At 35.0% G+C, this 13,357-nt stretch overlaps 1 protein-coding gene across 2 annotated transcripts in view; it reads left to right on the forward strand.

Annotated features, from left to right (window-relative positions):
- The window catches only part of Tgi (Tondu-domain-containing Growth Inhibitor), a 76,982-nt gene that overhangs the window by 24,343 nt on the left and 39,282 nt on the right, over positions 1-13,357 (forward strand). For both annotated transcript variants that reach the window (XM_072525386.1, XM_072525387.1), the window contains exon 2: positions 2,592-2,682. In XM_072525386.1, coding sequence (XP_072381487.1) covers positions 2,601-2,682 — 82 coding nt within the window. In that variant the 5' untranslated portion in view covers positions 2,592-2,600. The remainder of the gene's footprint in view (positions 1-2,591; positions 2,683-13,357) is intronic.

Genomic DNA, 13,357 nt, shown 5'->3' on the forward strand with positions numbered 1-13,357 from the left:
CAACAGGAAGTTACTGTAATACTGTAATAAATAATTGTAATTTAATAAAAATACATTAAATGATAAATATATTCAAAGTAACAACGACTTGAGTAAGGCTAATCCGGAATTTTATATTTTTCCTAATTTTAATAGATTTCCTTTTTCGAACATTTTAAGACAAAAGTAATGCATCAAGTAGGTTGTGCCGATGGTAGGTTATGGACAAAATCGCATGACAACATCATCTGTCAAATATTGTTGTTTGTAAACAGATTTAAGATTTGTGAAATAATGTCGCAAGTTAAAAAATTAGTGCAGTTGACTGAACTCGGAAAAAGTGCAGTGTATGAGACAATAAAGAGGATAAAAACTGGCATAGATATGAGACAAAAACCAGTTTCGGATAGACCGCGTATGATTCGCGGAAACAATTTAAATGCTTTAGTGGCTTTAGGACGACAAAATCCGCGCCTAGGGTTTCGAAAATTAGCGAACAAATTTGGAAATCACCGAAGAATAAAAGTGTGCCCAGAAACTGTCTACATATCAAGGAATCCAAAAAAAATCCCTACAATGACACCTCTGCAAAGAACGAAGAATAGATTTTTGTCAACGTTTTCGAGAAGATAATTTTAATAATGTCTTTATATCTGATGAAAGTTGTTTGCAGCTTGGTGCAAATATCTAAAAGTCCTATTAAGAAAAAATGTTACCGTTCAAATTTCCCACTAAAATAATAGTTTGGGACAGCGTGGTGCTACACCTCTCTGTATAGTTAATGGTACTGTTGATAGTGCGAAATATTGTGACATCCTAAATGGTTTTCTTCTTGAAACCGCTCGTTTTATATCCAGAGGGGTGGCGTTTTCAGCAAGATAATGCAAGATGCCATACTTCTGCTTATACTCAAGCTTGGATGCAAGAACACGAGTTGGTAACAATTCCGTGGCCAGCAGTATCTCCAGATCTTAGCCCCATTGAAAACATATGGGGACTGATGAAGATTGAAGTGGAACGAGCAGTGCCACGAGATAAAGAAGGTTTGATTCGGTCAGTTTTACAAGCCTGGAACACCATTACCGAAAATTATGGCCTTGACCTAGTTTCGGGCGTACCTGGACGTTTAGTTAAGTGTTTAGATTTAAATGGAGGTTGTATAAGCAAATGAGATGAATTATTTGTTGAAATTTTATATTTCAAGTGATAGAAATAAATACCGAAAAATTATAATTCTGCTTTCTTTTTTCCGTATATTTTCTAGACGGACTGTATATATATATATATATATATATATATATATATATATATATATATATATATATATATATATATATATATATATACAATGTAAACACAAACGAAACAAACTGTTTTAAGTAATTTCTAATAAAAATTTAACTTTTGAACAAAGAATTGTTTCAGTAGATAACAATTTAAAAATTAAGGAAAAAAAGGTAAGTAAATGTTGTAACAAAATTACGCTCCATTAATGAAAACTTAAATCATGTGTTCGGACTAACTGATTTTAATAATGAATGTTTCCTCCACGTGCTCGAATTATTGTCTGAATTCTCCTTGGCATGCCTAAAATCAAATGAGAAATGTCCTGATGAGGAATAAGTTCCCATTCCTCTAAAAGAGCTTCTTGTAACTGATTTAAGGTTAAAGGGACAGGAACATGACTTCGTATCCTTCTCCCAAGCATGTCCAAAACATCTTTCATTAGGTTTGAGTCTGGACTCAATGCTGGCCAATCCATTACAGGAATTTTTACTTCATTTAAAAACTGTTGAGTGATTCTCGCACTGTGAGGCTTGGTATAATCATGCATCAGAATAAAGTCATTTTTAACAAAACCAGCATAAGGCACAACAAAATCTTGGAGAATTTCATCAATGTATCTGGCAGCTGTTGTGGAGCCTCTCGGAACGATGTACAATTCTGTACGTGCCTCTAGAGAAATTTCAGCTGACACCATAATTGAGCCTCTTGATAGCCTACCCTAGAACTGAACCCTGCGAAACGCTCATTTGATTTTCGCCATCGTCTATCACGGCTATCTGGAGACCGTAAGGTAAACCTGGACTCATCGGTTAATAAAACGTGCCTCCAATTATTTACAGTAAAATTTGCATGGTTTATGGCAAAATGAAGCCGCGCAACTCGATGGCGCCTGAGAAGTTGTAGGCCTGTTGCAGGTCTGCGCCTGCTTAAATTTGCTTCTCCAAGCCTTCTATAATTGTTCGTTCACTTACGTTAGTATTCCGAACGTACTGAAGTTGATTTCGGATTTGTACAGCCGTGGCACGACGATCTCGTAGACTTTGTAAGAGGATCAAGCGATCATCACGGGCAAAGTTCTTCGATGGGGACCGGTTCCGGGTCGTCTAGTGTAAGCTCCGGTTGCCAAGAAACGTCCGTTTACTTTAAATATCGAACAGAAGCAAGATTTAAAGCTAAAGTGTTTTTTTTTGCTTAAAAGCATACAGTAGCTTCTTTTTAATCAGCAATTCAGCAATCATGCTGGATCAACAGTATGCATAGTACTAAGCATAGCAAACGTATGCATGGTTTTCAGTCTTTGTTACAAATTTTGAATTCGTTTGCAGATCCACAACATGGAGAGCGGGGAATCTCCATTAGAAGTCTTATCCAGGGCTGCCACAATGGTCCAGGAGAACCAATCCTTAGGAGTATCAGGTAAGCAGTTATTCTCTACACTTAAGTAGTTAATTAAAATTTGACTCACCGTGTAGTCTGTATTATAGAAAACCTTGATGGTCTTATTACATTCTGTTACATTCCCCTGATTTCCTTGATTTTTATATTTCTGCCTTACTTAATTTGTTGATCTTACATATAGCAAGGAAACCTTGGCAAACTTGATAACACTTGTTTTATCCCAGATCAAACAAGTAAATTAATCCACTTCAGTTAGTGTGTGCCAGTGTGGGTCTTAAAATAAACATCTTCAAAACAAAATTCATGACCAACCTAGTATCTAGCGGAAATATCAATATTGGAGACAACGAAGTAGAGCTGGTTGAAAAATACATATGTATACCTTGGACACGAAATAAAGATCCCAAGAGAAAACCAAACATGCGAACTACGACGAAGAATAAACCTAACATGGGCAGCCTATGGAAAACTCAAAGACATCTTTAAAAGCGATATACCAATTTCTTTAAAACGTAAAATATTTGACCAACGTGTGTTGCCTGTGATGATCTATGGTGCCGAAACTTTGACATTGACAGCTACAAATTCTAAAACGCTGCAAATAGCTCAAAGGAAAATGGAAAGGTCAATGCTGAGTATATCGCTTCGTGACCGAGTTAGAAATGAAGACTTAAAACGAAGAACAGGAGTTACCGATGTTATTTCCCGAATTGCCACACTCAAATGGAACTGTGCCGGACACGTCGCCCGAATCAGTGATGAAAGGTGGACGAAGAGATTGCTTGAATGGAGGCCGAGGTTAGACAAAAGAATTAGAGGAAGACCCCCTACTCGTTGGACTGACGATCTCAAGAAAATGTCAAGAAATTGGATGAAAAGTGCTCAAGATAGAGCACAGTGGACAAAAATTAAGGAGGCCTATGTTCAGCAGTGGACGCAAAGGGCTGGGTGATGATGGATACTCAGAGCTTAAACCATTTTGTGTTGTCAAATTTCTCCCCAACAACTTAGGACAGATACTGTATTTCTGAGGTTTGTTTGTTATCGGAAAATGTTTAGCAATTTCTGCTTTTTTCACTCTACATACTTTTTTATGTTCTTTCACTCTGATATGATACTTTTTTGTGTGCTCTCTAAACTGATATTTACCAAGGATTATGCATTGCAGCTATTAGTACCTCGTCTGCGAGGCTTAAACTGTTAATAATATAAATTTTTCAATTTTATTCCTTTCTGCATGTTTTCAAGGTTGCCGCACTCTACTGTTATTCCATGGCATTCCATGGTAAATATAATTGTATATTATGTAATGTTGTAATGATAAGAGTACCAAAGAGAATTAAAATACTATTATAAAATAATACCTCAATCAACTATGAGAGCTTATCGTCTATGCTTCTCCTAGGTCAGTCTCTCAAGTGTGAATTCGTCTTGTCTTAAACTATAAATTAAACAACGAAAATTTAGTTGGTAACAAATAAAACAATGATTTAACTAATCATATTTATTCAACATAAAACAAAATAATATTTAGTTTACAAAAGCAACCCTGCCTAAAGCTTTACAATAAATTAATTTAATTCTGATACTTATGGCATTGATGGGTTGCTTGCTTCTAATTATATGTTGCCTCCAGATTATCTGGGCAGGTCCCGTTGCCGCCTAAAAAGCATGTGTTATGCTGCAGTTATTTAGTTTCACATCACTCCATAAATTCCATATCACTCCATAAATTATTCAAATTATTAAACAAATTATTAGATAAATCATTCCATAGAATATTCCAGAAATTATCCAATAAACTAGAATATTAGTATTAGCGAGACATCAAAGGGGGTTAACTTTCTTTCCAATTATTTTACAAAATCACAATTAAACAAATAGCAGATGGCAAGGATAAAGTGAAATATAATTGTTATTAAAATTAGTTAAGTTTTGTAAGATTCCTACATGCATAAAATTGAAAACGTGGCTTTGGAAGAAGTGAGGTTATAAATATCAGAATTATAAAACATAGATTACAATGAAAGTACTCACCCCAAGAGATTTCTGCAGACCATAAAATGAACCTTATAATAATTTTTACCTTCTTTTATAAATTTCAACTACACACAAAAAAGAATATTCCCACCACGTTAGAAAAGCTGATTGACAGAAATAATAGGGAGTGACTACAATGAAGTATAGCACAGAAGCCATAGAACATATGTCTATGATGGAATTAGCTCTTCTGTTAACATAGAACAGAATATTTAGTCTACCGAACAGAAAGAGAGAGAGAGAGAGAGCGAATATTTATTGTACCGGACAGAAAAAGAGAGGGCGCCAATTATTTTTTGAAGAAAAAAATAGTAAAAAAGAAACTGAAGGATAAGGAATTTAAAATAATTATTTAAATATAAATTAATAAAAAAGTGATGTTTATTACGTTACAATGTTTATATAATTAAAGTGCTTATTGCAAATGGCAAATAACCGAAACGTTTAAACAATAATTAAGTGTTTTATTTATAATATAACTGCCAAACCGATGAATTAAAAAAGTTTCTATACCATCATATATATTTTTGATCATCAAAAATGACTCACAGTGCTTAATTTAAACAATTGTTGTTTACTTTATCTTGGCTTTTGGTTTTTTCTTCCTTTATATTTTCCTTTCCTTTGCCAATTCCTATTTACAACTTGCGACGTCAATAAATTTACATAGTATAATTTCTACAAATTACTATTTTTATTGGGAATAAGCCACAATTTTATTTTAAAATAACTTTATTTTGACGTTTCGATTTCCACTTTGGAAATATTAAAAATTAGCTTCAGAACTTACACTACAATAGAATAGCTTTGTTACGGACAAAATATTCTAGTCATATCCGTTTACTGTATAAAATTTCTGATCCGGCCCTGTTCTTCAATGTTTTTCTTTTTCGATCCTAATTAAGTAGATTCAATTGACATTCCGTCCAGTACGTCATTCACGATTTTTCTTAGCACAATTTCACGGTCACAAAAAGTATGTAAAACATTCAAGAGCCAAGTGACAATCGCATTCCGACAGACCTACGTATCTATAGTCTATTGTATTTTTTCTAAACGAAACAATTTGCAAGGAATATTTTAAATGAAAGTGCAACACAAGCTGTTATTGTTAGGACACAAGCATCATATTTATATACCGCGTAACATTGAAGGTTTCTGACAAATATTTTATAATATAATCCATTATGTGTGCATTGTTTTCTAATTATCTTTTTAGGATTATGAGTTTTGTGATTAAACTTGGGAGTTTCCAAACCGTTAACACAAAACAAATAAGTATATGAAGTGGTTGAATTGAGGGAACAAAATTTTGACCAATATTTGACAAATCTTTAAGTGTTAGGTAGGGCCATCGACCATGGCCATGGGGCAGCTGTTTTAAAACTACTACGGTAGCTGGGGGTTAAAAGTGGTAAACTATTTTTGGATCTTTTTTGGGTCCAAAAACTGATATTCTCGGCAAAATTCAACTTGTTCATATGATTTTTAGGGGTCAAATCTCTGACGACTGGACTATAAGGTGACTTTCCTTTCTTAAACCTGCAAGATATAAGAGACCTAAAAGGGCACGAATTTCATCAATGTTTGTTGGGTATATATCTCAATCGCGACTGATCTTCTGATTTTCTGCTTCTATTTTTGTATTGGTCCTGTCAACAGTTATTTGCAACGTATCATTATCAAATTGATTGTTCCAGATATATCTAAAATATCGGTTTTCTGTCTGACACATTGTTTTGAACCCGGAAGCTGCGGAATGATATCTTCACTTCAAGTTCTGAGGATCTTAGGCGCAATATGCTTAACCCATTTTGTTTTATTTCCTTTGCCCAAAAAAATATGGACTAATGGCAAAATCTGTCTCATCATCTAATTCCTCATTTTCCTGTTCCGTATCGCTTCCCTCCAAGTTTTCTTCTACATGATCTTCTCCCGATTCGTAAGACGAATCGGGAGATTATACTCGTATAGAAGAAGAATCATGCTCGTATATCATCATACATCATCATACATCATACCCGTCGAAACTTCTTCAAAAAGTGCTAACAATCTTTTTTGCTCTTTTTCATAATTTCAGACGCACATGGTCCACTGTACCGGTTTTGCAAAGTACAAACTTACAGTTGGAGCATCAACACTGCAATGATACACAGTGAATAAAAGTACCTTAAAAAGAGATAAATCAAAAGAAAGAGTCGGAGAAACTCAAAAGCTTCCGATTGGCTTTAGAATTGACCATCATTGACTCCCACCGGTCTCCTAGGCAAACTGCGTCTATTGAAAGGTTAAAAAGTTCTCTAATTTGCGATTTTCAAAATTAAAATACATAAATAATTGACTGAGATAATTGCAAAAAGCCATCATTTTATTACAATTTTTATTACATTGGAGAAGATTTTTCATTAATATATAAGCGTGGACACTGACTGTTGCATCTATGAATCGGCTCGAAGCTTTCGAAATGTGGTGTTATAGGCGCATCTTACGTATATCCTGGGTTGACAGAGTTACTAATGTGGAGGTCCTGCGTAGAATGGGGAAAGAATGTGAAATTCTCATGACCGTCAAAACTAAAAAGTTGGAATATCTAGGACATGTAATGAGAAATCAAGAACGTTACGGCCTTCTCCAGCTGATTCTCCAAGCGAAGGTAAATGGTAAGAGAGGACCGGGAAGAAGACGCATTTCCTGGCTTCAAAATTTACGAAAGTGGTATAACACGACTACCACTGAACTGTTCCGCGCTGCAATAAATAAAGTAAAGATAGCCGTGATGATCGCCAACATCCGGAACGGTTAGGCACTTTAAGAAGAAGATGTTCTGAAAAGATTTTCGGACGTTTAATGCCGAATGCCTTTTCTATTAGCATCATGTCGTGTACGATTTAGCGAACACATCAAATGCGTCATCATCATCAGTTGGCGCTATCTGACCTGCCTCAAAACATTCTTTTATCCTTCCCTATAGAGTGTCTGTCTTCTCCATCAACTCACTCCAATCTCCCTTAAATCGTCCTGCACACCATCCAGATTCCTATTTAGCTTGGTTATTTTAGTAGGATTACTTTCATCCATCCGCATAACGTGGCTCTTCCATCTTAGGCGGTTTATTTTGAGGGTTCTCACGATATCTGCATCACCAAAATGTCTATAGAGTTCGAAACTATATCGCCTTCTCTACAGAAGTGAGCTCGTTTCGTATTATTGTTTTATAAAATTTGCACTTTGTTGCTCTTGATGTATTTCTCGCTCTTAGTTGAGGGCCTAGGTCAAAATTACAGCGGTTAGCCACGCATATTCTTTTCCTTATTTCTTTACATAATAAATGCAGTAAATGCAAAAAGTGCAGTATTACCCCACACCCGCTTGCATTTTTCTGTATAGGCTCAGGATCCCTACTGTAAGGACTGTCCTATAAGACAATGTATTGTTGCCCGTATCCCACCACTAGGATGCACGTACTTTATTAGGGGTACAGTAATTTTTTTTAAGTAAGGATTTCTTATTTTTAATTTTAATATAAGTCTTCTTATTTTTAATTATGATCTTGTTTTTTTTCCTGCATTGAGATCAATAGTTCAGTTTCCTCAATCTAAGTATTCAATAATTATGTCATTTTGAATAATGAATTGTGTATCAAAACTGTCGGTCACATATAGTATATATTTTTTTTTGTATTTATTTTTTGTGCTTATATCATTTTTTTTTTTAAGTTTATAAAAATTCGTAATTTCGTACGTTCAACTGCTTAGTGGCGATATAAGATATTTTTTTTTTATAAACTTCGTCCTCGAAGAAGCACGTCTCGCTGGCCGGCAACGAAGCGGCCGATATTCCAACTTTGTTGTTATCTTTGGGCGGCACTAGTCGGACCGCATACCATGCCACTTGAAAAACGCTCGCCTCCTCTTTTGCCGAGAGAAACAGAGATGAATCTTTTTATATTCAGTCACATTCTGATGCTCTCTGTCCGGTTATCCGGAGAAACCGGAAATTCAGTGGCGTTTCTTAGAACCAACAAAAAAATCAATATCATTCCGGTAATTATGAAATCGAGGGGACCAAATTCATTTACATAACAATGACTGAATTGGACAATCATCGCAGTGATTGTGGTGCATCGTATTTACTTATAGGTATACGAGGACATGTTAATACGTTCTTCTTTTCTTCACTACAGGGATTAGGCTTTGCCTGTTCAGTACTTGATAACAAGTACAAGATAATTGAAACCATCGAGGTCTACCTACACCTCTCTTGCTTTTGGATTGTATTTGAGTATTTTTTGGGTACTTTTTCGGTTTTCATCCTGTGTTGTCTACATTTATCTTTACAACCAGCTATGTTGTTGCTGAATGCCGACAGCCACACTCTGTTTAAAATAAAATAACATAAATAAAATTGTTTCAAAGGCAATCAGGAGAGATTTAAGGAAATTTAAAACTGACAATATTAATCTAAAAGACGCTCTAAAAAGGAAAATAACAGCCTAAAAGTTCTACGTAGAAAGCTAACGAATGGGAAATGCGAAATTTATAAATTAAGAAACAAGCAAAATTAAATAATATCACGTAGAGACGAGTTAATACAGGTCGTCGAAGAGTTTTACGAGGAATTATATGGAAGTAGACGAGAAGATCAAATAGGAATACAAACAGACATTTAAAGAAGATCATGAATCAAGGTTCCGAACTAATGCCAGAGATAGAGGTAGATAAGATTCGACAAGAATCAAGAAAAATGAAAAATTAAAAAAGCACCAGGAGATGATGGAATTGTAATAGAAGATATCGTAAATGGAAGAGATATGCTATTAAATAAATTAAGGAAACTGTTTAATCTATGTTTGCAGCAAAGGGAGGGGAGCAAAGAATGGAACAATGCTATAACCATTCTGTTGCATAAAAAAGGAGAGACCTAGAAAATTATAGACCTATTAGCATGTTAAATAGTGGAGCTATACGTATAGTAAACTTATTTAGAATATTTACAAAAATGACACTATGACTGTTAAGATACACGATCAAACCGACCGATAAAAATAAAACGTGGAGATACATTGTCACCGAAATTATTCATAACGGCATTAGAATATGAATTTAAGATGGTCAATTTGGACCACAGAGGAGTAAAAATAGACGGCGAAAAACTTAACCATCTTCGTTTTGTAGATAAGATTGTCCTTCTCACAGATACTTTAGGAGAAGCCACAGATATGTGAATTGGACCTCGCATTTCGAAGGTGGGTCTCAGAATGTACTTGACCAAAGTTTATGACAAATATGGTCCCCAATAAGCATTTAACTATTCATGACAAAGTGGTAGAATTGGTGGAAAAATATAGGTATTTGGGTCATGAAATGAGAATCAGCAGAAATAACCAAAAATGCGAAATCCAGACACGAATTACTTTAGCGTGAGCAGCCTTTGGAAAACTGCGAGACACAATTAGGACGAACATACCAATTAGTCTCAAAAAGAAAGTATTTGACCAATGCGTATTCCCGGCCATGACCTATAGGGCGGAAACTATGACTCTAACCAAGACTACTAAATTGAGAGTGGCACGGAGACGAATGGAATGGTCTATGCTGGGAGTGACGTTGCGGGATCGAATAAGAAACGAAGATCTGCGAAGAGGGACGAGTATTGCTGATGTTGTGGAACACATAGCGGAACTGAAATGCAACTGGGCAGGCCATGTAGTGAGAATGCACAATTCACGATGGACGAGGAAATTTACAAATTGGAGGTCAAGAGCAGACAAACGTAGTAGAGGAAGACCACGTACACGTTGGGCTGACGACATCAAGCGTATCACCAAAAATTGGCAACAAAGGAACTATTTGTAGTAGACGGAAAGGTAGAAGGCCGAAGACCAAGAAGAAGATCTCCAACACGTTGGGCAGACCAAATGAAGACTTTGGTAGGAAAATCCTTACGTGAAACCGTCTATATGGCGCAGGATCGCAGCCAAACAATGTTTAGAGTGTCACCACGCCCTGACTAGGACTTAAGGAATGAGGAGGAGGATCGTTATCGTATTCGAAAATTGTGTCTCATTCCAATCACTGAAAACGTGGTAGTTGCCGTATTGATCTACTGTAGAGAATTATTTTTGACCGCACGAGAAAAGTGACTTGAGTAGTCTTTACTTCATGATTCTTTAAATTTCTGCTCACCATGACCTTCTTGATTTTTCCACTCAAGGATTGTCTTGGTATTATTCTTTTACGCCTTCCTTTGGATCATATATTAACAGGAATATAGACCTTGTTTTAATTCGGTTCTTTCATAATGTTGACTATCGCCTGCTCTACTTCATTTTCTTGCAAAGCTTCTCGTAATGCCTTTCCTATAAAGGCGATGTGTGCTTCTATGAATTTTTTTTGAAATTTCTTGTTTAATAAAGAGATTATCAATATAGAACCTCCCAGATCTGAAACCACTTACGTGTGTTTTGTGCTATTGCCATTATCTTATAAAATAGTTTACTGAGATTCACCCAACAATCTTTTGTAGGTCGCTGGGTCACTTATTTTTCTTTTTTTGTTAGAGGTTATATATGATATTTTTCATTGATATGATATCTTAGTCATTTATATGTGATCACTAAATACTCATAATCATAATACTCATGTACAAATATACAATAATAAATACTAATGTTAAATCTTTTATTAACTGGTCACGTCCATATTTTATCATTTCTGTCATTATGCCATCTGACCCTGGCATCATTTTTCATAGCATTTACAGCTCTCTATACAATAGCTCTTTTCTAATGAGATTTCCAGTCCTGAATCGAAATAACGTTGTTTGTAGACATCAAATGCTAAAAAATCTTTTCAGATAACCACGTTAAACTAATATTTTCAGTTAACTATTCTGAAAGGAAAACAACAAAATTATACTAAAAATAATGGCATTTCCAGAAGTACAATGTTCCGCAAATAATATGGGGCCCGTTTGGATTTCCGAGTGAGGAGTATCTTACTGAAACCTCCTTTATAGGTTAGTAAAATTGGGAAATGATCTTGGAATCATGCAAATCAACAAGTAATGGTATAGGAATTGTGTATGGGCTTATAATAAGAATATTACAAAATAAAGCGTGGAAAGAAATGGCGAAATAAAATGTAACTTAAGTTTAAAATAAAAAATAACTGAAAAATGGATTAACTCACCCATTTTTCAAATACACACCCCTTTAAATGGTAGCACTTCGCGATTTTTTCGTATTTGGGGTTCATTGACCGTATGAAACAATAAAAGCCCTTTAACGTTGTAGTTTCTTTTAGTTCACTGCCTTTGGACATAAGCATATGTAGCCAGGAGAAATCCTCAAAATTTGCCGAGAATGTCAATTTAGAGACCCCAAAAAGAGGCAAAAATGTGTACCATTTTTACCCACAGGCTTCCCCCTAGAACGACCCATCGTAGGTGGGGAAAAAATAGATTTACCGAGCATCTGTACGCTGTACCAAAAAATGTTTCAAATAAAAAGTGTAGCTGAGATAATTTTAAATAAAAATGTTTATTAGCACTTTTTGTATAGAATGAACCGTTCTCACAGAAACAACGCTTGAAGCGACCGGCGATTTTGGAGGTCTTAAAAGGGAGGAGGATTTAATATTTATCACTTTCATTGACCGGTCGTAGTGGGATTTCCATTATTAGAGCATAATCTTCAAAGCTATAACATGAGATTTCGATTTTGAGTTTTGGCAACAAATATGAGCCGTTTGAAATATGGCTAAAAACCATCGAGTTAGAATCAATGGAGAAGCTATGAGCATATTAACGTGTGTATTAAAAACGGCGTAGGTAGGTGTGGCTAACGATGATACCAATATGGCGGTGGGATCATGGCGGGACTCAATAATATTAAAACTACTATAAAAATATAACCAGTTATTCAGAAGATTTAATCATAATCTACAAAGTGCAATACATTTTTAATAAACTATGATTTATTTATCCCGCGGCAAACACTAAAAACACGATATATTATACACGACATAAAGATAAATTAATACAGTTAAATACTATTAATTTATTCTCTGAAGTACGGGCCATTACTTTGTTTACATATTAGTATACTAACCTGTAGAACGTTATTCCTGAAGATTTTTTATTAACATTGCTTAACGTTGAGAACAAGAAACCATTATTATGCACTATCACAATATATTATTACAGTTTCTATAAAAGTATTATAAAACTAAAAATATTCGAAAAACAACAAACGTAAACAAACATATACGATCTGTCAAAAGTGTCAAAAGAATCTTAACGATATGGCCGAAGTGAAGTGGTTTTTAGTCATGTGATGCCCTCTCCATAGATTCTAACTCGATGCTAAAAACGCAGAATTGAAACTTTTAAAGTACAAACAATCACACGTCACGGGAAAGGCCTACACGAAAGCGGTATTGGGTGGAAGTTGTGAAGTTCCGAAAAACATACTTGTGCAATCAACAAGAAGCATTTTTAAACGTTTTAGAGCGTTTGTTAAGTGAAAGTTTAAATTCAGCGTTTTTAGGCATATTTCAAATGGCTCATCTGTAATCTATAAGTTTTAAATTAGATATAGTTTAAGAAGATTAGGATCTAAAAATAGAAATTCTCTAGTGACCGGTCAAAGTGA

This window comes from Diabrotica undecimpunctata, chromosome 3, assembly GCF_040954645.1.
Source record: "Diabrotica undecimpunctata isolate CICGRU chromosome 3, icDiaUnde3, whole genome shotgun sequence".
NCBI lineage: Eukaryota > Metazoa > Arthropoda > Insecta > Coleoptera > Chrysomelidae > Diabrotica > Diabrotica undecimpunctata.